At 41.7% G+C, this 25,276-nt stretch overlaps 1 protein-coding gene across 1 annotated transcript in view; it reads left to right on the top strand.

The window, feature by feature from the left end:
• TET1 (tet methylcytosine dioxygenase 1) overlaps positions 1-25,276 on the top strand; it is a 64,071-nt gene that overhangs the window by 14,548 nt on the left and 24,247 nt on the right. The window contains exons 3-6 of the mRNA XM_041490084.1: positions 8,109-10,638; positions 11,822-11,912; positions 12,513-12,606; positions 24,538-24,746. Coding sequence (XP_041346018.1) covers positions 8,109-10,638; positions 11,822-11,912; positions 12,513-12,606; positions 24,538-24,746 — 2,924 coding nt within the window. The remainder of the gene's footprint in view (positions 1-8,108; positions 10,639-11,821; positions 11,913-12,512; positions 12,607-24,537; positions 24,747-25,276) is intronic.

Genomic DNA, 25,276 nt, shown 5'->3' with positions numbered 1-25,276 from the left:
GTGGCATTAGCCTTGCTTTTGTAGAGACCAAGAGATCTTATTTGTACTAAAATAAATTTGTAATTGTAGGATTTCATTGGGGAGGTAAGAAGAATTCATGCTTTCTTTTTAAATGTATGAAACTTAAATGATATAAAGAAAAAGGAAGACAGCATTTCAGCAACTAACAATAATCCCTTTTCATTCATTTATGTAAAATTAATTTATAGACTATTGACAACAAGGCTGTCCTTGTTGTCCTAACAACTTTAATGTTAAGCCTTCTAGAATATTAGGATTTCTTGAAGCTGACTTACAATTGAGTGGTTTGTGTCTTGACTGAATTCCTTTCTCAGTGTTTTGTTGGTCCTGTCTGTATTGCATTATAGTTTAATCAGTGCCCTATAGTAAAATGGGGCTCTACATTTAATTTTCCTGAAATAAGGGGCTCACTGGACTTGTGAATGTGAAAACTGCTGTGTGTTTATAAATGCAAAGCATTCACTTTAGTGAGCTGGTCGCTGAGTTCTGCAGTGCAAACACCACAACTGCAGTGCTGCTCCATAACAGCAGCGCTCTTACTCCAGCCTGGGAGTGAAAGCTGCTGCTCCTGTAAAGAGCAACTGGAAGTTACAGTGCAAATTCTGCCTTGAGCTTTACTGAAACTGTAGGTGTGCAAGCTCTCAGGTAGAAAAGGAAACACAGTTTGCCATTTTTTAGGCTTTTCTTTCTCATGAGAGTAAGCAAAACATAGATGAAAAATCCTGAATAATGCTGCATTGTAGCCTGGTGCCTTAAGAGATCAGCATGACTACTTTTTTTTTTTTTTTTTTAATCTGAGTTAAGCTGCTCCTGTCACTGAGTTTTCTATTTCTGAGGTGTATTAGTTACTCCTTTTTATCTTGTGGCCCCTCATCAGCTTTAAAACCAGGCTAGAATGATGTTGTGTGTCCTGAGCAGTTCTGGTCTGAGAGCGGCTATCAACATGTAGTAACTTGTAAATAATATAATTGGTGGTACAACAGGTGGTGGGGCACAGACCGTGGTCCTTAGTTAAGGAGCTGAATATCTTCCTGGTTAGATTACAGGAACTGTGGAAAGTTATGTTGTAAGTTTGACAGTTTGGATCTTTATTGCACTGAACTTAAAGAGAAATTGTCTCAGTTTGGTTTGCATGTGGTAAACCCAGGAAAGATCATTGTGAACACTTGTTCTTGTGCTGGGAGGTTGTAAGACTGTATCCTTTTATTTGGCTTAAACATGTTTTTTTTTAAAGATAGCTGAAAGAACTTGAATTTGAAAATGCCCATGGATGAAAAGTGCATCCAAACACCTAACAAGATGCTTTAAAAAAATTCTTTGCTCTCTCTGTCTTGTTGCAAAAATGTGCGCCATAGTTCAAGGCCAGTCTTCTCCAGCCTTGACTTTAAGTCATTGAGTCTTGTTATACTTTTGTATACTAGAACAAGGAGCCCTCTGTTATCAGCATTCTTTTCCACACAGACTGAGCAGGAGTTTGTGGCTTTTCAATTTTCTTTCCCTTGGGTAAATTGGAGAGAGTGAACTTGAGTCTTTCACTTCAAGATGTTTCAATCCTTTGTCATTCTTGTGGTCCTTGGAGCCCTCTCCAGCATATCAATGTCTGACTTGAATTGGGGATGCCAGAACAGGATGCTTTATTCTGCCAGCAGGTGCAGAAGTGCCAAGTGCAGGATTGAAAGTAACCACTCTTTTCCTAATTATATTGTTATTTATGCACCCAAGAATCTTAACTAGCCCTTTCAGCCATAAAGCTGTACCAGGAGTTTCTATAGTTACTGTGCAATTGATGATTGACCATGTTAATGTCCTCCTGAAAGGCAATGCTTTCCAAGGTAGAAACCTGCCTTTTGTAAATACAGTCCCATGCCTCTTGCTAAACACAGAATGTCTCTCCAGCTGTAATGAAATGGCTGGCCTGCCAGCTTAATTTACACAGCATCATGTCTGGTCTTTATTTGCTATTTTTTATAAGTATTAATTTACTGCTCTTTCAGATTGTTGCTAAGGAGGTTACACATGACTGTGATTTGCTCCCTGAAGCCCCTCTTACAAGCACTGTGATGATTCTCCATTTGCAGGGAAGGGCCAGGCAGCACTTCCTTAACACTGTGCTGATGGTTTTCATAAATGAGTGGACCACAAGGGACATTAGCTAGGGTGGGTAAATTTGGAGACTGAATTTCTTTCATCTCTGCTTTTGAGCTAGAGCGCGCTGGGGGAAAGTTCTCTTAGGGAATACATATTGTTGCAGATTGTATAATTTTTCTTTTCTGGCTTAATTGAGTGCTATATTTTCCAGAGCTGCCAGGGTCTCTTTGAGTGCTTGGTTTCAATGTTGATGACAAATGATTGAGTAATTCAAAACACCAGTAAAAAACAAACCAAACCCAAAACCCAAGGAAAACAAAAATGACCAGGCAAGATGCTTGTTTATATTTGCTTCTGTGGCAGAAAAAGTGCTGTAATGTTTGGGGTTTTTTCTTTCTTTACAAATCAAATTCTTGCATGTCTGTGTAGGAGAATGGGGTGTCCTTCGCCCTGTTTTTTCTTGCTCCTGTTTGTAGCTTTTACAAGATAGGTATAGGAGTTGATGGAAAACAATAATTTGAGTTTGTGGCTGAGAGAGCCCATATCCAAGTAGTCATCCAACAAATACATTTCCATGGGAGCTGCCATTTGAAGCCTTTACAGTCAGAATTAGTATCCTGTAGTTTTTAATTTTGTAGTAAGTGTATCCTTTGGGGTCTGATACTGTAGATCTAAGAAGTCTCACTGAAGCTGTTGCACAGGGTGGGTGGGAGGGCTCTGCTCTGGTAGTGGTGTAGGAGAGAAAAGGAAGAGAACAAAGGTATAAAGACTTTGAGGCCATAATGTACTAATTCCTCCTGGAAAGAGACAATAAGGAGCTTTTCTGGTGGGGAGGTTGGCTGCTATTTGAAGAACATATAGGATATAAATGTAGATTAAATGGCGGTGAGACTGAGAGCTAAGCTGTAGCTTGGAGAATCGTCTTTGCTGTTGTGGCTACAAATATGGAAATAAAAGCAACCAGCAACTAGAGCAGACTTTTCAGCTGTAGTAAGGTCCAGTGTGAAATGCTACCTTGCTGTGGTGCTCAAGTTGGTGTCTGGGTGGTGTGATACTCAGGGAAGTTGGAAGTGAGTGGAATACCTCCAGGAAAGCCTGTATGTCATACTCCAAGTCAGGTTCCTTTCTCCAGATTTGCAGAACCTCTTGTTCCTCTGAGTTTCTGTATAAACCAGTTTCTGTGGTAAAACTTGTCAACATAATTTTACCAGGTCCTGTGCTATCCCTCAATGCCATCTGTGAATGCTGCTCTCTTGAGGAACAAAACACCTTGTACATTCAGGCTGTGTTACATTAACAAAGGTCCCCAATCTGTTTCTGTGCATTAAGACTTACAGGAAATGTGCCTTAGCTGAGCCACTGTATGAGTGTGGTACCCTGAGAGACTCCCCCATGTCCACAGTTATGCAGTGTGCTGAGACCTGCTTTATGCCTGTGGTGAGATTGATGGAGAATATTCCCCAGCTTGCAGCTTGGCCCCTACTCTGCTATTCTCTGTTTTGGGAGCCTTCTTGGACACCCTGCTCAGACTGCAGCCTTGGGCAGCAACCTGTGGCATGTTGCTGCTGTCTGCAGTATTGGCAGTAGTCAGACATGTCGTGTGGTCTGAAATAGAAGTTTATTCTTAGTTGTATTACTGTATCTGCCTTTAATGAAAAAAAAGTCCAAGAAGAAATGTAGCTGTATTCAGGAGATGACCTATAGCTTCCACAGCATCCCACCTTATATCTGTCTCTGTTCTAACCAGTGCATGATTTCCTACCTAGCACTCTCCTACACAGCACTTGGCATAAGCAACTGCTTCTCCACACCTGTGCTCTGTCCCCCTGTTGCCCCTCCTATCCATGTCTTACCTCTTTTTCCCTGTATGTTGATCCTGTCCAGTGCAAGTCCTTGATTCTCATGAATATCTACATTAATTTCTACATGTGCTGGGGAGCAGACAGTAGACAGCAGGAATAAATGACAGAAGAGTAAATTGCTGCTGGTCAGCTGTGGTGCTTTCTTGCCTCTTGGTGAGGCAGTGATATCTGACTGTTGGACCATGAGCCAAACACCTTGTTTGAATGTTAGATTAAATACATTTGTATTTAATTCCATTTACGTTTGTATTTTTCCAAACAGTTTTTCTGAAGCAGCACTTACATTGTGGTTTTGGATCTCTGAGGAGCTGCCAGCTCTGTCCCAGCTTGGAGGGACATGTGGGGCTGGCTGTGTGGCTGCAGACACTGCAGCAGGATCCAGGCTTACCCATGGCACTGCAGCTTACAGGTGCTTCTCACCCACTCATCCTTTTGTGCTGATGAATTTTGTGACCCTGGAAGAGCTGTCTTTTGGGTCATCCCAGTTTTGGCACAAGCAGGGGGTGCAAGTATTTTTTGGTCTGTTGGGCACTGGGTTCACATGGGACCTGAGCAGAACCTTACAGGGAGGGCTGGTTAGGGAATTTGGTGTTAATTGTCGTGTTACTCATCAAGACTTGCTTGTAGAGGCATTTTATCAGTAGCTGGACAGGGCATCATCTGTTATTTCTTGTTTACGAGAGTAATTGGTCCTGGTGGTGTCCTTTAGTAGAGTGTTTGTTGTTACCTCCTGTAGAGGTTTGAAATGAGACACACAAATCAACGGCTTGCTCGCTGCTCAGATATGGGAATATCTTTGGTGTTGCTTAAGCATTACATTTTTTTGGGGAGTTGGTGAATTCTGCATTACCTCAGGGGCATCGTGTGTTAAAGGAGAAGTTTTAATAGTAAGTCTCACTTCAGAATGTCAAGTGATTTTCTCTAACTGGCTGTTTGTGTGTGCTGGAAGCATTAGCTCACAGAGGAATTCTTGTGTGTATGTATATATGAGATAGTGTTTGGTTGAAGTTTAAGTAACACAGCCATGGCCACAGCAGGCTCTGTGGTTCCTGTCCTAGTGGCGCAGACTAGTGCAGAGCCTAAGCTTGAGCATGATTGGTTAGTGGCTCCTGTCTCCTGGCAGAGTAGAGCTCCTCTTAATGACAGGGGAAATTACTGGTATTGATCTGCTTTATTCTTCAGCTTTTCACTGCATTTGTGTAAAAGCCTCGGAAAGTGATCCGATCAGACTTCTGTGCTTACCTCCTGTGAATGTTATCACTGTTGCCTGGGGTTGTGATATCCTTGTCTGTACTTTCCACTGGATTTTTCACATGCAGGTTCAGGACTTGAAGATTGATTGTTCCTAGGTAGAGAGGAAGACTCAAGTGAGCTCTGTCCCTGGTAGTGTGTCTGCATTTCTCTTTGTGGTGGGAAATAAAAACTTCCCATGCTAACAGACTATCCAGTGGCCTTTTCTGTTTGTGAGGGAAAAGAAACTTATGTTTTAGTAGCCACTGCAGTTCAGTAATAGGAGATAAAGCAACACAGTGCTGGAAAGGCAGAGTTTGATTAAAACAATAACATCTGGTTTAATGAAGATATTTTGTCTTATGTGGAAAAATAGAATATGAACTAACTAACTCATGCCAGTGATATGATTCATCTGGGGTTTTTTTCATCCTCATTGCATGTAGGCAGCTTCTAGTAATGTTAGTGGAAAATATGAAGTAGGAAGAATTATTTCTTTTTAAGCAATTCTACCTTTGCTGCTGGGATCACTGGAGTTCTGTAGGGACACAGTGCTGTACCTGTGCAGTACTAGCAGATCAGGGAATATCCTGAGTATTTTTGAGCATAGCAATGCTTTTTGATCAGAAAAAGTATTTTATTGAGGAGCAGACTAGTTGGGAGGACTGTGGTGACACTTCTATACTGGGTGCTGTCTGTGGATTCTGTGTCACATCTTCTCATCTCTGCTAATTGTGGATGAAGCCTCTCCCTTTCCTATGCCTCTTATTACTCCCAAATTACCAGACTTAAGTTATTAGTTTCTTCAATGTAGTGAACAATCCCTATAATGATGAATGGAATACAAATGTGGTGTTGTATTGAAAATGTGCAATTGATGGGGAATTAGTTTTCATCTATTTAATTTTATGTCTGCAGCCTCCTTATTGTCTGATTAAATAATTTTTAATAAAAATTTTACATGGTTGGGAGTCTTCTGGATTGGTAGAGATGTTAGATGTACTTTTGCTTAAGAAAGAAGCAGAATTGTTGTTCTTTCTGAAGTTAAGTCAATTGAATTTCAGCTTTTGTGCAGGTATAGAATTGTGGGGTTTTACTCTTTGATGGTGGGCCCTTAAAATATTTCTGGTACAGTGACAGAGACCTGTGTGATGTGTTTACCCCTGCTAGCAATAGAATGGTGGAACCTGTTCAGCTTTTGTGGATCCCTTAGGAAGTGCTCAGTGACCCCATGGGTCTGGGAATCAGTCACAGAAAGTCACCAGGATCCAGAGGAGCTCCAGCTCATTGACCATTAGTCAGGGTCTGTGGGTAGTGAAAAGACATTAAATAAGGAATCTTTTTGTACATAATATTGACTTAGCTGCACAGGTGCTGGACATGTTTTTACAGAACATTTCTGTGAGAAATTACATTGCCTCTCAGAACATCTAGGATGTGCTGTGGATTCCTGGCGTTGTGTTTTATCAGTTGCAAGGTGACCACTGAGCTCCACATGGAGCTGCCTTGTTTTGTCTGGGGATTTGTGGCAATTCCATCTCGATGGTTATAATTAATAATAAATTAATTAAATAAATCCAGTTAAATAAACTAAATTAATCATAAATCTATTTTGCATTTCTTTTCCTGAGTTTTGTCAGGAGTCAATGCCCTTTGTTGGTATGAACACGGGACCATCTCTGAGTTAACTGAGTGGTTCATACTGGTGGGATTTTCTGGGCACTGCTGTGAGGTACTGTGCCTACATAGATTAATGAGCCCCTCATGTTGCTGATATTTGATTTGAAAAGCAGTCCTGGTTTTCTTTTAAGTATGGTTTAAGGTTACAGGGGATTGAAGAACTCTTAAATGTTGCAATCAGATAAAGGAACACCACTATCTACTGTGATTTAAAATTATTTTTAAAGGAAATTTAATGTAAATAAAATCTGAATAGCATAAGAAAAATTGGATTCCTGACTTAATTACTGTTCTGCATAAGTTTCTGCCTTAATTGTTATTTTTACTTTGTCTAATGCCTTATTTCACATCCATAATACTACCTTAAGGCATGTATATATATATATATATATTTATATTTATATATATATTCTCTTTCCAGGACACAATATTCTGACTCTGTCTAGATTTTGACATTGCTTCAACCACGTGAACGACATAATATCAGTGAAGATGAAGAACATATTTAACAAAGCACTAAAATGTAGCATTTACTAAAATATAGTTTTGAGTAGCTTACATGAGAGACTGTTGAGAAACCTGGAAATTTCCATCTAAATACAGAAGCTAAACAACTGTTTAAAGAGTAACTTCCAAGTGAGCTGATGTAAATTGGCTTTCTATTCATTTCTGCTTAGGGTTTGTAATTATTTAAGGACTTGAAGCAAGAATGGTTGGTTTTCAGGATTAGCTAGAGTATCCAACCAAGTGGTGTATTGGTTAAGCCAGTTTATTGGTCTAGCCAAATGAATGTAATTATGCCAAATTACTGCTGAACTTTGTGATATAATCCCTTGGATTTCAGTCTTGCTTTTAACATAAGTTTTTTTTACCCTTTTTTAATCTGCTCATGCAAATTAATTCAGAATTGAATCCTTGCATCTCATTTTAAATGCTAACATCCTTTATCTGACTATTCATGTCATTAGTCTCCCACCACCACACTTACCCAGTTTCCTCCTCTGTCCCTCAACAGTGAGGAAAAATAGCTATAAATATGGATAGGGTCTTTAGCCTTCAGGTTATTTTATATCTTCCTGTTTGGTTTATTTTCCAATGTCTGTGCCTAATTAGGGTATTTCTTGTGTCTGTCAAAGTAGGGTTTAATTGCTGTAAATATGAAGCTTCTTGTTTTTAATGTGCTTTGAACAGCTGTTACAACAAGGGTTTTTTATTATTGTTTTATAGGCAAATTTAGAAAACAAAGCAGTAAATGGCCGCAGACCAGAACTCATGGAATGCAGTATATGTGGTCATGGTGAAAAATACAGGGTGAAGACAAACCAAGCAGTACCCATTGAAAATGTACAGGCTACGGAGAAAGAGAGAATGACTGGCTTGGAAGCAGAGAAGTGGGCACATACCGAGAAGCCATCCTTTGGTGTCCACGTCAACGGCGACATCCACGGAGCCGTGACGGGCACCGAACACTTGAAACACGCTGACCACAGCGACAGGGCAGCCTCTCCCAGTCAGTTCACTGAGCCAAAAAAATCCTTGGTGCACACCATCAAAAATGGCATAAACATCCTGCATTATTCACCACCAGAAGCAGTTGCTTCACTGGAAAATGTATCTGCAGAGGAAAGGACAGATTTGACAAGCAACTCCCACACGCAATGGCCGAAGGGTGGCAATCTGAATAACGTAGTAAGCGCTCTGACAAGTGGCACTGGCTGTGTTCACCCAGAAAACCAAGGGAATGTTTTAATGAAAGAGGAAAACTGCACCTGCAGCATCTCTGAGTATTCTGATAAGTCAGTTTTGCAGACAGATTCCAGCTTGGATGTGCAAGAAAGCTTGTGTTGTCCTCTGCTGCCTGAAGGGGAGCTGCAGGCAGGGAAGGATGGCTTTGAAATACCGAGTGTGGGGACACAGCCTGAGAATACTGCACTCCAGCCCACTTTCTTGTCCCTGATTAAAACCAGAAATTTAACTCTGGAGCAGGTTGTAGCTATTGAGGCTTTAACACAGTTGTCTGAAGCTCCTTTAGAAACAACTTCACCAGTTAAAAGTGAAAGTACTGAACATACAGGAGAAACAACTTCCAACTTGCTCCACAGTTTTAAAAGGGATATCTCATCCTCCTTTACATCCTCTGCATTACAAGAAATCAAAGACACTTACTTACAGAATGAGCAACAGCTCTTGGCTCACTGCGCTCACTCGCAGAAGCAGCTCCCTAATAAGGCAGTGTTATACAATGGCCAAAGTTCAGTGTCTGAATTGTGTGATAAACCTGCCAATCTGGCTGGGGAGATGTATAAATTACAGTTACCCTCAAGAGATACCAAAACTTTATCTGACCTAACATCTAATACAGCATTGTTTTCGGGATACGATTCCAACAAAAGCTGTGCTCATGAGCCAGTCACCTTCGCAGGGTATTGCAATGCTCCGTGTGAGGTCCAGCATATAGGGAACAACTTGGAGGCTCCTGGCCAGTTAGAGCAAAAGCCATCGTGTAGTGATTTGAAATTGGAAGGTGGTTCTTTGATTAAAGAAGGAGGAATTCACAGCCAGGATGAAGAGGATGTAGCTGCACAGCTAACTCAACTGGCAGCCCTGATTGAATCAAACCAGACAAATCCAGAGCAGAAGAATAACATAAAGGCTTCACTGCTTAATCTAATATCACATGAGAGGCAGCCAAAACATAACCAAGATGTGTTGCAGAAAAAAGAATCTGTATTTTTTAGGCGTAATTATAGTTCCTTACTGTTAAAGCAAAAGCAAGCAACAAATAAGAAAGGAAATGCTGTGCCATTGAAACCGAGACACAAAAAGAAGCCTCAAGAAGCACGCTATCAACAAAACAATCAAAACCAGCTAGAGCTGTTGTCATGCCAGCATAGTGAATTGCAGGACATTTGGATATCATCAAAACTGCATAAGCTTGGTCAAACCATGCCACAGGACTCTAGGGTAGCTCCATCTGAAAAAAAATCTCCGAGAACCAAAGTACAGAGAACGCTCAGTCAAAATACTTTAGCATCACAAGAAAAAAACAGATTATTTCTTCCACAAGCACAGATAAAATTCCACAGGTGTTCACCTGAGGCACCACAGGAGAAAAAAAAAGACAGGTTGTTTGGCTGTGAAGTAGTGAATGAACAAATGAAAACTGTGGGCTCCAGTGACCCACTAGGTGCTGATCCACTGAAAAATGAAGTTGTTGCACGTAGCCAACACAACGACCTGTCCTCCCGTAATGCTGTGGCTGGTTCTCAGCTGAAAACAGCATCCTTGTTGAAAAGACCAACTGAAAACCTACAGATGTTTACAGAAAAATGTAATTCTCAGGTACAGCAAACAGCAAATGTCAGTCAGGTGCATCCTTTACCATCAACTTTTAATCGGTCTAGCCTGAGAGCTAACGAAATGTGTAGTGAAAACAAAGCCTATGTTCAGCAGGTCAAACAACAGGTAGATCCGAAGTCCCAGGTGCTGCCTGTTCCCTGTGGTGGGGCCCAGGTACCAGGTTCTGCTGAAGCTCTCAGGAATATGGAGTGTGTGGGTGAGGTGACCGTTCTGACATCAACCAGATTGGGTACTGACCACGCCCAGAGCACAGGCGACTCAGGGTGTTCCCCAGCAAAAAACACGCTCAGCAGTTTCCTTGAATCACCTATGAAGTTTCTTGATACCCCTACAAAAAATTTAATAGACACACCTACCAAAAAAGGACAATATGAATTGCCAACTTGTGACTGTGTTGGTAAGTGATTTTGCTGACTTTTGCCTGTACGTTTCAAATGGAGGTGTGCTCACATTGCTTCCTCTAATGTGAGGAGGTGTATGTGACAGCTGTTGCACAAGAATTGGTGTTTCACCATTAGAAGACAGGACGAAATTACCTTTCCCCTCTTTGCAACTTTTGCTTGGTGTTCTTTGGGCCTGCAGAATTGAGTAGTTTTGTACTGCAGCTGGCAGTTTAAATCCTCCACTTAAATTTAAACCTGGAGGAAGGGGAGTTTTTCTGTTCGTTGCTCTGCCATTGCTGACTGGTGCTTTATTGCACTTACCTGCATTGTTTCAGGTCATGAATTTGATGGTCTAGAACTGGTTTGTGCCTGAGTGGGCTGGGCAGCAGTGTCCCGGTATATTGTCCTTGTTGCTTAAATCTGTTAGACAAGCAGGAGAGCATAGCTGGGGCTGGCCTTGCTCCTGTCACTGTTAATCCTGATGGCTTGGAAGAGGCCAGGCCCAAGGCTCCTCACACCTCTGGCCACGTGGGGAGAGCTCAGGGGGAGCTGAGGTGGGGCCACGTGCAGAGTGACTCTGTTGCAGCAGGAGATGTCCGAGCAACCTCTGCATGGAGGGCTGTGCAGACCCAGCCTGGCTGGGGGTGTCAGACACTGTGTTGTCACTGTGAAGGCACCCAGATGGAAAGGCAGGTCGGAGCCTCGCAGCAAATGGTCTGCAGGCAAATTTTCGCCTTGGCTTCTGTGTTCTGAATCAACAGAGGGCTTGTTTAGAGGCCTGGGTTGTGTTTTCTGTTCTGCACAGCATGACTATCAGTTAATTTATTTTACTGCCCTCAATTCCTCTTTGTCTGAAATGAATTAATAGTGTTCCTATCAACAAGGATATTGGGAATTTTACTTAGTTACTACATGCCAGCTCCTCTAATGAAAGTTTTAAAGAGTGCAAAATATTGCTGTAATTAGAGTTTTACTTTATAACATTAAAAAAATACTAGCAAAATCATCGGAGGAAATAAGCATAAAATAATTTCAAAGTGTCTGAAGGGAAAAGCCTGTCATACTCTTTATTCAGGCTCAAACTTTGTGTTCTCATTTAATTTGGAAGGCATTTCTGTAAACTGTTTCTAAGTTTACTTTTAATGGGGTAAATAAATTTTTGGATGTGCCAACATAGTTTTCTTTACCTGTTTACAGAGCAAATTATAGAAAAAGATGAAGGCCCCTATTACACACACCTCGGGACAGGACCAAGTGTTGCTGCTGTGAGAGAAATTATGGAGAACAGGTGAGGAAAATTCAGCTTTTAACGTCATTGTAGTTTTGACTGTCTAAACAGGGAAGAAATGGAGCTCTGAGAAAGGAAGTGCTGTGTTTAGCTTTTTTTATTGAACTTTTGTCAGTACTCATTTGTAAAGTGTTTTCTTGTTCAGATGTGCATGAGGTGAGCATGAGCACTGCAGGTCCAAACTCGTGTGTCTTTTCTGAGCCCAGGGCTGGAGTTCAAGTGCAGTGTGTTCTGAGGTGCCCTTGAAGTCAATAGGAAGGACAGAGATCAGCAGCTGGCAGAGTAAGGTTTTCTGGTGTCCTACCTGTGAAGAAGCTGTGGCAAACTGGAAAAAAGAAGGTCATAATAGTGACTGATTGCAATAGGATTTATATGCAGATAACATATCCTAGTGGCAGAAGTTTATCAGAAGAGATATGTCAAAAACTACTCTTACAAGTAGGGTTTTAAATTGAAAGGATTTTTTTTTTTGCTTTATAAATACTTTGTTTTTGTTCTGTTCTCAGTAAAAATAAATTCATTAATCTTTTATTGCAAATGTTTCATCTTTCAAAATTGTCTACAGTAGTTTGTTTTAGTCATGAACTTGTTTTAATGCAGGTATGGAGCAAAAGGAAGCGCTGTGAGAATTGAGGTGGTGGTTTATACAGGAAAGGAAGGAAAAAGCTCTCAGGGGTGTCCAATTGCCAAGTGGGTAAGTTTTTATATTAAATCAATAAAGTTGTTTTGTGTGGCTTCAAATGATGTGTAGTCCTTGACCTCAAATCTAATCTGATCTTTAGTGAAGATCTGATTGCTAATTGATTGAAAAGTCTGCCTGAATAATGAAGGAAAACAATTTTTTCTTTGTTGTTTAAATTTAAGGTATGGTGCTGTATGTTGTGTACTGTGGTTTGAATGAGTGTGAAAGGGAGAGGCTTAACAGAGCTAGCAGAGATGAACAAGGGTACAAATACCCTGACAGTGTCTGAAGTTCTGAGTGTTTTGTGAAATATGTAATTGGGAATTGTGAAAGAGAGAAAAGAAGAGATGGTTGCTTGGGGGAGTTGGAAAACTATCCAGGAACATTTTTAAAAAACCTTTTCAATTGCATTACCACTTGAAGAAAAGAGAGTGATGGAAGAATTTCAGTCTCATATGCCAAGAGGTTCATTACTATTTTTGACGAACTGAACTCAGTATTTGAAAATGTAAATGTTATGATGATAGTTTTCACCAAAGTCTTGTCTCACATTGCTTCATAGGAGCCAGGAAATGAGGTAACAGATACAAGCTCCAGGAGAGAGCTTGGAAAGAATTGATTGTCCTTAATCTTTGCTGAAACCACTGAGGGAGGTAAAAAGTAGACTGGAAATCTTGTAAACTGAGTTTTGGAAAATAATGAAAAAACTTGGTTGTTAAAAAAAAAAAATGTATTACTGTATTTAGGAATTTCAGACTTGATTGAAAAAACTGTGAAGGTAACTGTACAGTTGGTAGGGTAGTGTTTGTAACTATGTGCCAAAATAAGGTTATTGCATATTGTATGTGAGTGAATTTGCATGCTAAACATTTACTGCTTGTGCTTGGAACAGTCAAAATGTGTTTCTTATACTTAATACATAAACTGTTTTTCAGAAGGGAATCACATATGTGCTTGTGCTTCAGATAATGTTTAATACCAAATCCAGTATCCAAGAAAAAAAAATTAAATTAATTTCATAAGCAACTGACCTAAAAGGAATGGAAATATTTTCTCAGTGCTTCAGCTAAGTAAAACACTTAGTTTTAACTGAGGACCAGAGTTAAAAATTGTACCATAGAAACAGTTGTGGGCAGCTAAAAGGAAGAAGGCATTTAAAGCTAACTGTTAACCTTGATTTTTCTGTTGCTAGTATCAGCATACTGTGTTTTGTGTGAGGCAGAAGTGGCAGCATTTATGGTACAATGGTCTCTGAGCATGGCTGGCAGTGTCCCACAGGACTGTGCACTGACAGTCAGAAAGCCCTGGGGTGCCTCTGGAGAGGGCTGGTGTAAGCTATGGGGAGCTGCTCTCCAGTTAAATTTTCACCTATTTGTGTGTAAAAGGTTTGTGAGACACAGCTTTAATGTTCATTTAACTGAAGTTCTAGGGAGCAGTGACTTTCTTTTGTGTGGGTTCACACCTAAAGGAGAAGAATGTTTTTCCAAGTCTGCTGTTGCTTGTGTGACTGTTCAGTACAAGAGAGACAAGCGAATCCCTGACACCTGTAGAACTGTTTCATCCTGTATAAGATGCATATTTTGGGTTGATGTTGTTAATGTGTTGCATTAATTTTTCATGGGCAGCGCTACTTCTAATCCTTTTATGGAGCATATTTGGGTTTTGGCTATAACCAAAGAAATTGGGTGGTGAGATTTGTTTGAAAGTGCCTGGAAAAGGTTTGCTGTGCTCTTTGATACCTGTAGCCATGAGCTCTGGAGCTGCACACAACTTTCACTAACTCATTTCAGTTTCCTTTGGAGCAGACTCGTTTCTGCTCTTGCCCTTAGGGCTCCCCAGGGACTCACTGCTGAGAACACTGGGATGAAGCCCTGCTAAAGCAAACAGGATGGAAGAATGGAACTTACCTGTTGATCACATTAAACGATTTTTCCCAATTAATTTTCCCTATTTCCACTAGGTTATTGTATCTTTTTGGTTTATTAGAAACATATTAAAGGAGGCTTTCTGAAATACCTGTGTCCATACATTCTTCTGTTAATGACTGTATTCCATAATACTGATTTTCTCCTAAGTTACTTTCTCTTGAGTGACTCCCAAGATGCACCTGGTGTGTTGAACATCTTCTGGGACAGGCTCCTTTCTTAGATTTCAGATTGCCAGAAATTTGCAGAATCACTTCTTTCACTAAGCATCTCTTCTGTATTTTTTTCATGTATTATATTTTAGGGTGATACTTTGTCCCTCTGGATATGAGCAAGACTTCTATTAGTTAAACATTTTCAGTAAATATTGCCCAGGGTTGGAAACCGTGTGCCTGTTCTATGTGTAGGTATCAGACTGACACCCACATAAACTGGGCAGATGAGCTTGTGATTGTTTTCACTGCATGAGGCAGCAACAACATTGCTTGACCTTTGGGGTTTTTCTTTTCCCCATCAAATTGTGTTGTCTCATTTGTTTGTCAGAACATAATTAATAGGGTTTTGCCACAGATTCCTAATGTGTGGATGGATGACAGGTGTGTGGTCAGAAAATAACCTACCATCCTGGGATACTTGCTGGGGTAGATGGATGCTTCCTTCTTTTCTGTTTGGATTTCTTTTGCTTTGTCCAACTCATCATGCTGTTGTGTAGTGTGTTAAAGAAAAGAAAGCATTGAAGCATTGAAATGACTGCCTGTCACTCTGAGTAGCCTGTTTGTGTAAAGAAAGGTTTTGTGTTACTGTGCACCCCTAGAACCAGCCAGTGACTGGACTCACTGGTCCCACTGTTTGATCAAGAGCTTCAGCTGCTAACAGATGTGTTGTGGTTTGGTTTTCTTCTGCTCTGGGTAATGGTAAATTACAATTACCTCAATTTATATGAAAAGGTTGATGAATTTGTGAGTGGTTCATGAGCAGCTCACTGTAGGCATCATCCTGCAGCACTGAAGCCAAAGGCACATCAGTGCTGACCTCAGAGGGGATTGAGATTTGGGTCTTGCTGCTTTTGGATTAAAACCATTTCCTGTGGGCTCCTTCCCCTGATTTCAGTGGATGTTGACTTGGATCACCTATAAGGTATCATTGCTATCTTTTGCCTTCATTTGGAGTTGCAATGCAATTTTTAAGTCTCCAGCTCTGGAGAAAAAAAAAAAAAAAAAGAGAAGAAATGACAAAAACCTTCCAGGCCAGGCCGAGGTTCTTTTTGCCAATATTGTGTTTCTGTGGCTGATCAACAGCACAAAGGTGGAAGAGCAGGGCAGTTGCCTCCCAGAAGACTCACTTGGTTTGCAGTAATTCACAGCTTTGTGCTTTCCTGAGCTGAAGGCAGTGTTTTTGTGTTCAGTTGTCTTTCATAAATGTCATCTTCTTTTCCCTTTCCTTCCTGTTCCCTCATGCTGGAAGTTAAAATGCAGGCAATAATGATTTCAGCCAGTGCTCCACTCCCAGTAGTTCCTTGCAGTTGTTTTTGCTTTTTCACTGTTGCAGAGCAGCGATTTGGCATTTCCATAGCACTTTCCATCATTGTGCCAGATTGTCATTCCTGCATGGTAATGCCCAACTCAGAGCCCATCTCTGTCTAAAACCAGACCCACAGAAATGCTGAGCTGTGATTTGGGAAGTTTGAGCTGTCCCTGTGCATCAGCATTTGTGAGTGATCCCTGCCTTGCCCACAGACACACCAGGCTGATGTGATCACAGCATCAAGGGATTTCTTCCAGGGGCTTTTTACAGGGCTGGTTATAAGGTATTAAAAATCAAGACAATGCAGATCACATTTAATACTGCAGTTGTTTCACCCTTGAGTTTGTTTTGTGGGTATCATCTGAACTTGGCAAATTCCTGCTTTTTGGGAGCAGGGAATGGGGGTTTGGGTTTTGTGGGTGTTTGTTTTTTACGATTGTCCTCTAACCACTTCTATCAGGGCTTTAACTTCAGAAAAAAATTCTTGGGTGTCCCCTGTGAAACTTTCTGACAGGAATCTTTCCAAATTTCTTGTTTGTGAACATCTGAGCCTTATCTTCTCTGAATGCTTTTTTTCCCTGTTTTTTTGTTTGTTTGGTTTTGTTTTTTGGGTTTTTATTAACAATTGGATGATCTGTTAACCTTTTAGGTTCTGTTATACTGGTGATAGCCCTAATTTCTTTGAAAATACAGCGCTATGGTGCCTTTATGCCTTTTGGAAGTTCTTAGACTCTTTCACTTGTGAACTGTTTGCCTTTTTTAGTTTTTTATTTATAGCTTGACAGATCTTTATTTTCTTTATGTTGGCTGTTTATTAGTAGGCTGTATAAAAAAAAATAGGGGTGGAATAAAACAGATAAACATCCTCATTACATTCCTGTACAAATGCAAACCTGATATTAGCCACTAAATCTAATGTTTTTAAAGTAATGCTTAGATAGCCCACTGCTATAATCAGGATGTTCTAGGTCACTGAACTGGTAGGAATTTATAAATAAATGCCAGAAACTACATTTTGTGAAGTGCTGAGTGACACTCAATAACAATAAACTCTTCTATAGATGAAGAGATTTTTTTTTTCAGTTTACTAGTTTGCTTTGAGTTGAGAAAGTAATTGAAAGTGGGAATTGAGAAAGTGAGGAAAAGGAGAAGTTACTCCTGCTTTGGCTCTCTCTCTGTTGTTGTTACTATTAATAATATTGTTACTATTATTACAGTACTGTTAGTTATTAATTAGTATTAGTAATCCATTGAAGGAAAATGGCTCTGTGATGGTTATTTCTGTTCCTGCTTGGCAGTTCAAGGGTCAGGAGTTCTGATGCAGCCCTGCCTGGTAGGGTGTGGTGATGCTGTCATGTAATTTGGAACATGGTTGGGGAATTTTTAAAATAGATTTCAAAAAGATTTCAGAGTAAATTCTGCTGGACTGACTGTCTCCTAGACACAGGTGTAAGTGGGATGTGCAGTTCCCTTCTGCCTTAAACAGCCTACTGTACTTTATGCTTTTATTTCATTTATTGAACTGTCTTTATGATTAAGTGATGTACTCCATAGAAGTCCTAAAGGAAGTTATTTTTAGCTGATAGAGAGGGTGGTTGGTGGGGCCTTTTTTTCACTTTTTTGGATGGTGTTTTATTAGGGCATCACTTTCTTGCCATAGTGTTGTACCACATTATGATAGTGTGTGTAGCTGTGCAGGCACTATTTTCACTGTTGGCTAAATACAGAATTAGAGGAGTTTATTTTGGACAGAAATGTTTGTAACATCATCTGAAGTAAAGTTGTTCTTTAAGTAAAAGGAATAAAGTAAAAATGGAGGAGAAAAGCTATGTTAAGGTAAACAAGGTTAAGTATTATTAACAAGCAAGAATTTTGATATTATCACTGCTTTATTTAAAGCAATGTGACCTCTGAAAAAACATCCCAAGCCAAGTGCAGCTTTCCATGGCAGCATGTCTGGCAGAAAGGGAAGCTTGAGGGAGTGAGGAGGGGAAGTGCCCTGGGAGCTAAGATGTGGGTATTGTCCTTACTTCTGCAGTGCTGGTGGTGTGATTGCAGAAGAATCTCTTGCCCTGTGTGTGCCACAATCTGCTCTTGTGTAACCACCGCAGCACCAGTGCCAGGAGCAACTGCAAAAGTGTTGCAGATATTGCACATCAGAAATGACTAAGGAACTTTACAGGGTTGGATTGATAGCAGCTGTTCAGAGCCAACTGCTTTGATGTAGTCTGCTAGCACTGAGAAGAGAGAATTCAGCAAAGTGGAACTTAGTTCCATTTTAACATCTCTTAGACATGCTGAGAATAAAAGGCTGTAACATTTTCCAGTAAGAAAAGGGTTTTAATGTGATTTAGTGTGTGTTTAAGGGGCAATTAGGAAAAAGGAGGGCAGACTCACTTCTGTGACAAGGTGGGCCATTTGTCCTGCTGTCTGTCACAGCACCACCTGTCAGAGCAGCAGCAGGTTTGGACAGCACCTTGCACTGGTGGAAGGAATTGTAGTATTAACTATGAAGGAATTAATAGGGTCTTGTCCTGTGTTGAGGGATCTCCATACACAGACTCTGTACAGAGACAAAATCTGCAGGTTAGAAAACTTGAAGCCACAGGGTTGTAAATGAGTTTCCTATTTCAGGCAAATACAGGGAACAGTTAAATATGTTCTCGCTTTCAAATCAATTGCTTATACCCTGCACAGCAGACATAGTTTATCTTACTCAAGAAATTCAGAATGGGCTGGAGGGAATACTGCAGTGGAACAAGATGGAGAGGAGAAATACCTAAAAAGGACCTTTTTGTTGGTTCTCTTGTTTTGGGGGAGGTTTATCCAGTAATTTACAGGAGTGTATTTAACGCAGTTAAAATTTTGTGCTCTTTGCTAGAGCTGTCTGGTTTCTATCATGTTAAAGTTAACACAGCTCTTCTGGTGATGGTAATTGGGAAGTAATTTCTCATCCATGTGGTAATTCAGCATCTGCTGCACTGAGCTTCTGCAGGCTGACTCTTAGCTACACTCATAAGTCATGTATGTGCTAATTTAGATAGACTGGCTTATGTCTTGGGACATTTTTATTCACAGTGTACTTATTCCTTGTTCTAGAGCTCCTGCCAAGGAAGTAGAACTTGAGCATTTGGACAGCTGAAGCAGGTTTTATTGATAGTGTAACTTCACTGATGCTGTTCATTGAAAACCATTTCGAAATTATTTGAAAGAAGTGGGAGACAGGAGCCAAAGTGCTGATGATAAAAAGTTGTTTAGGATAATGAAGAGGAGGGCCAGGCATCATGAAGAGCAGGAAGGACTTGCAATCAGAACAAATGGCCATTAAAATAATAGCTAAAACTCACTCAGTAAATATAAAGACATAAAAACCTAGTGTTGTGGTTTCATATACACAGTGATGGAGCACTGTTCATGCTCAAAGTAATGGTTCATTAGACATCAGCTTGTTCATCTGTGATGAAAACAGCAGAACAAACAGGTGAGAGTTATTGGGGAGGAACAAAGAAATCATGGAATGTAGTTCTGCTCTGTGAGAAAGTGTGTTGCCCTTCAGGCTGGCCAGGTCTGTTCCCCCATGTCCAGAAAACCCAGCAGAACTGGGAAAGGCAGGTGCAGGCTGGGCAGCCTGGCAGGGCAGGAAGGGGAGAAGAAAGCAGGGCTCTCTCAAGTCTCCAGTGGCATGGAGAGCTGAACAGCAGTGTCTTACCTAGTCTCATCCTGGATCAAACTAGAGGGCACTGGCAGGTAGCAAGCTATGCAGGAGGAAAAGGCAATGTTTTTTTCTTGCACATGATCTGCATTTAAGCTTTCCTGGTAATTTAGTGGGTGGTAAGTTGCTGCATAGATTTAAAAATGAGTGAAGAAATGCAGAAAAGGCAAATCCTTAAAAAGCTGGGAGAGAGCACATCCCCTGAGCTGCTGGGTGGGTGTCTGGAAGATGCCTGCCCTCACTGAGAACCATCTCCACATCCCAGTGCCTTTTTTGCTACTCACCCATGGGCAGCTGTTGTTAGTCAGGGTCAGGATAAAGCTGGATAGTCTGCTGCTCTGACCTTGTTCTTGTACTCTGCAACTTTTAGAATCCCTTTCTGTCTCTTGACTATCCTTTTATGCAAAGGTTTGAAAAATCTAACTTCTCTTGTTTATCCCATAACTTGTTGCTGAATTGCTGAGCAAATTCTGCTGGATAAGGCACCTCTTCAGTAAATATGCTGTAGTTTTTGGCTCATGCTTTCTGGTAAGAGCATTGGGTAAGCCTAGAGCTTTGTGGCTGTAGAAAAAGATGTAGCTGTGGTGTAGCTTGCCCTAAGAGCTGTTGATTGTGTTTGTTTTGTGTCTCAGTTAGCTGTGGCTCACCTTGAAGGCTTGGTCATATTCTCAGGTTCTGCTGTTTGAGACTCTGGGCTAGCTGATAAAATGAATTATTTTAGTTGTTGCCTTCCTTTGGACAAAACTGGGCTTAAAAATGGTCAGAATAACTGAGTATCCTGCCCAAATTAGCAACTTACAAGGATGTCCTGGTTTAAGGCAAATTTGGGAGAAAACCTCCAAAGGGGGCCCCTCCAGAAAGCAAACCCACATGGCCCCTCTCCCCAACCAGTTTGGGAAGGATTCCTCGGAGAGAAGTGAAAAGAACCTGTTTATTTAACACCCCCAGCACACAAAATGAACAATACCAGATAACACTCTTTCACTGCTCTGAAAAAGATAACAAATTCAGAAAGGCTCTCTTGGGAGTGGTCGCTCCGTTGTCGCTCCCTCGTCGCTCCCTCCGGCACTGGGGATGGCTGCTGCAGCCACAAGGTGCAAACTCTCGGTGTTTCCCAGGTCCCAGTCTGCAGCAGGCTCGAGTGGTTCCAAGAGAGGGAAAAAAAAAAGTCCAGGGAAAATTCGGACTGCTTAGCTAAACTAACTAATGAGCAGGAGCAAAAGCAGGAGCAAGAGCAAAAAGCAAAAGCTACCCTGTGTAGTGCCCCTGTCTCTGCGTCCCACCGACTGCTGAGGGAATGAGCAGGCTGATAGCAAAACAAACCTTGCTCTTCAGAGCCAGTCTTGAAGGCACAGAACACAATATCCAGCACTAACAGAACACACAATTGGGGATACAAGCATCACCCTAGGACAAAGGATGGTACTAATGGTACTGTGTGTCCAGTACGTGAGTGCTCCAGGGAAGCTCTGTAGAAGGGGCTGTGTACCATGTCAGTGATTCCTTTTGTCCCAGCCATGCTTATGTTTGCACAAAGGTGAGGGAGTGGGTAGCCTTGTTACTTCATGCCCTGTTACTGAGTGCAGGGCAGGACCAATGGGGATCAGTTGAGCTTTGTGGAGAAGTTTGTTAGGTTTTGTTTATTCCTGAAGTTGTGTGTTGCAGCTGAAACAGGTTATTCATTGTTAGTGTGGGAGTCTCGATGCATACTTAGCATGGATGACATCGAGTGCTTGCTGAAATGAGCTCAGGGGTGATCTGGCCCTGCATACTTCCAAGAAGCTGACCATGGCATCACAGAATCATTTAGGCTGGAAAAGCCATCTAGGATCAATGAATCCCATCATTAACCCAGCATGCCAAGTCCACCACTAAACCACATCACTAAACACCTTTTAAGACATCTGCATGTGTTAAAATTCGTCCAGGGACTCCCCCACTGACCTGGGCAGCCTGTGCCAAGGCTTTAAGTCCCTTCTGTGAAGAAATTGTTCCTGATATCCAATCTAAAGCTTCCTTGGGTCAACTTGAGGCTGTTGCTATTGCTTGCTGCATTTAAGTGTTACGTAATGCTTCACAAACTTGTTACAAGTCTGTTTTGTTGATTATGTTATTTTTTCAGTGTGAGTCAGACAGTCAGTCATGGTTAGCTTGTGTGGAAAAGCAATTGCAGGAGAAGGTTTTTAGAATGGGAAAATAAAAAACATAGCTTTTAAGTTCCCCCACTTAACAAATGATTACTTTCTCATGCCTTTTAAATTCATTAGGGACCAAAATTAAACAAACTGAAGTACTAAATTATTTACTTTATCACTGTTGCTAACTACATCACAGAAGTCATGAGTAATACCAAAAACCTTTGGGCACAAGGTTTGCCAGCTGATTTCTGCATTGTTCCCAGTCTGAGGAAACACTCCAGAGTTCAGTTGTCCTGCCCAAACCTGCTTTTCTGTACTTTGAGTGTGGCATCGCTATGGATTTATTATTATTTTTACACAAGAGAGACTCAGTTTAGTACTTCTGTGAGGATGCCAGGGGTAGCATGTGGAGGGAGCCCTCAGTTCCCAAGGGAAAGCAGCTCAGCTCCAGCTGCCCTGTCCCTGGCTGTGAGGCTGCCCTGGTGCAGAGTGGGCTCCTCTGTGCCTGTACCAGGTGGGAGAAGTGCCTGATCTGATCTCCAGGGACAGGAGTGCTCGGCTGTGGAGCTGGGTGAGCACATGGTGTAACTTGATCCACAGGAGTGAAATTCACACAACTCATAAATCCCTTTGCTGCCTTTGTGGCCTCAAAGGTGAGGGACTCTAAAATGTTTTGGGGGTCCAATAAGAATATTGGATTATCTGCTGTATACATAATGAAGCAAATTCCAACTACATTGAACTCCAGAAAAATATGGTCCTGATTTAAAGGAGACGATAAGTTTTCTTTGTGTTCACTCATTATTTTTCCTGGGCACTCTTTCTAGTTTAAAGGTATAAGAGAACTTAAAAAAGGCAACCTGATGTTGTACAGTACCACACTGTGCTATTGAAGTTACAGCCTAGAAATGTTTTTGGGTTTTTTTTTTAATTAAAAAAGAAAAGTAAAAGCATAATTTCACACTGAGTAACAAAATTAAGTTGTTCTGGCTTGAAGGAACTGTGCTGCCTCAGGAATGTAAAACTCACATTGACATGAGTAACCTGTATCAGCCATAACAGATTTCTGTAAACCTCACCTAAATGTGAATGAATTGGATGATCTTTCTTTCTTTATAAAACATACTGAACTGTTGGGGAGTCACAACCTATCAGAGGCATTTACTCATATTCTCATTAAGCTTAAGGCTGATTGTTAGAGTGTATGATTAACTTTAGAATGGCCATACTTTATCTCTTGACACAAACTTTAAGCTTGCTTCTTCTTCCTGCTCAGCCTGCACAGATGCTCTCTCCAGCTGTTCATCTGTTGCAAACCTTTTCATTTACAGATGAACTGCAAGTGGGCTTTGGTCCTGCTTTTGATGAGTCCAAATGACTTGGATATTCAGAGGTGATCAGGCTAAGGGGTCACATATGAATGACAGCTGCACATCTGGCAGTAAAGCAAATTTGACATCAGTCCAATAGGGAATCTGCCTGAACGCTCAGATATTTGGAGCTATTGAAAGAGCAAGTGAACTGTTGCCTTCCTGCTTTCCTGGTCCATGCCCAGTGCTGTTGTCTGTTCCCTGCAGGAGCTCTGCTGGTGGAGAGGTGCTGGGTGAAGGCCTGGCTGAGCAGCTGCATGCCTGGAGCAGGTGGGTTGCAGCAGAGCTGGCACAGAGGCCTGCAGTGCAGGGCTTGGGCACACACAGCAAGAGGCACACGGGTCCCCAGCCTGTGTATGACAGGGCTGAGGAGGGTGGAGCCTCTTCTGCCTGCGAGAGAGCCGAGCCCGTGGGTCTTGAAGCTTCACACTGGAAAGTTGACACCTTTGCTGGAGGTTTTTTGCAGGCTGTGCTGGCTAAAGCACGTTGGATGAATAAATAAACCTGTTTTCAAAGACTATATTCTAGTATTACCTAGCTTTAATGTGTTTTTGGTGGTCTTAAATGCAGCTATGTTTCAGATTGTGGCAAAAATATGTGGGAGTAGGACTATAATTTTTCCCAGTTTTACTCTGTAGTGTGCTGTACTGTTCCATACTGGTTAGTCTGTGTATGAGGAATAAGATTGCTCTGGGGATCATATAGGTTAGTAAAAGCTTCATCACTCTAAGAACTTAATATAGGTAGTCTAGGGATATGTTCTGAAAAATCACATTCCTTCCCTCACTAGGAGCACAGTCTGTTTCATCATTTTCTTCCAATTTTTCTTTGCAAGGTGGGAACCATCTTAGATACTGATCTGTAACACTGGTAGCTGCCCTAGCACATGCCTGTGTGTGCTTTGGGAGTGTGTTTTCACATACCTGCCTTCTGGAGTGTTTAGCACTACGTTTTCTGTTGTATTTTCAAGGTAATGTTAGGTTCTCAGGGGATCTGTTATTTTCCTTGTAATGCATCTTCTTTATTGTTTGTGTACAACACCTAAAATATTACTTCTCCTGTAATATGTACTGCTGTTTCTACTGCAGGGTAAAAGCAGCACAAAATCACGTTCTACACCAGAGATGAGTGTGCAATGCTGTCCCAGCCCTGCTTGCAATGGACACTCTCTGGGCAGCATTTCTTGCTTTTCCAGGCCTTACCTGTCCTGGAGAAGAGCAGCTCCTGAGGTGACTCCCATGCTTAGCAAAGAGTAATCCCCATGATTGTTCCAGGTGATCCGGAGGAGCAGCGACGAGGAGAAGCTGCTGTGCTTGGTCCGTCAGCGCGCCGGGCACCACTGCCAGACGGCCGTGATCGTGATCCTGATCCTGGCCTGGGAGGGCATCCCGCACCTCCTGGCCGACACGCTGTACAAGGAGCTGACCCAGAGCCTGCGCAAGTACGGCTGTCCCACGAGCCGCCGCTGCGCCCTCAACGAAGAGTGAGTCACCCCAGGAGCACCTCGTACATCCAAAGTCCCAAACCAGCTGTCCTTCCAGGATCACACCTTGCCCCTGGCCTTTCCTGGGGAAAAGGCTCTCAGTGGGCGTTGTGTGTGCCATTCCCGAGGCATTGGGTGGCCGTGAGCTGCTCCTGGCTCTGGGCATGCTGCCCAAACACCACCAGTGTGCCCTGTGCACACAGCAGTGCTAACAGAGCTGCCAAGAAGAGGGGTTGAGACTTTGTAAAGTAGATGTGAGGTTGAACACTCAAAACTAGGATCTTCCTCTCTGTGCCTCTGAGGGGAATTTAGTTGAATTGATTAGAGAATGTGTTGCAACTGCAGTGCTGCCTGTGTGCTGATTCCTGTGTAGCCCACATTTAACAGACTCTGAGAGCTGTATGGAGACCTGAATCTAATGCTTGTGTTCTTAAAGGGCCTACTCAGAAAGTCAAATCAATTTGGAGTTAATGGTTTTGCTGCACATAACAGAAGAACTATTGGATTTAGGGTAATATCAAGTAGCAGGG

Source organism: Pyrgilauda ruficollis, unplaced genomic scaffold (assembly GCF_017590135.1).
Source record: "Pyrgilauda ruficollis isolate IOZ18807 unplaced genomic scaffold, ASM1759013v1 scaffold98, whole genome shotgun sequence".
NCBI lineage: Eukaryota > Metazoa > Chordata > Aves > Passeriformes > Passeridae > Pyrgilauda > Pyrgilauda ruficollis.
This window is presented reverse-complemented; position numbering and strand designations above follow the sequence as displayed.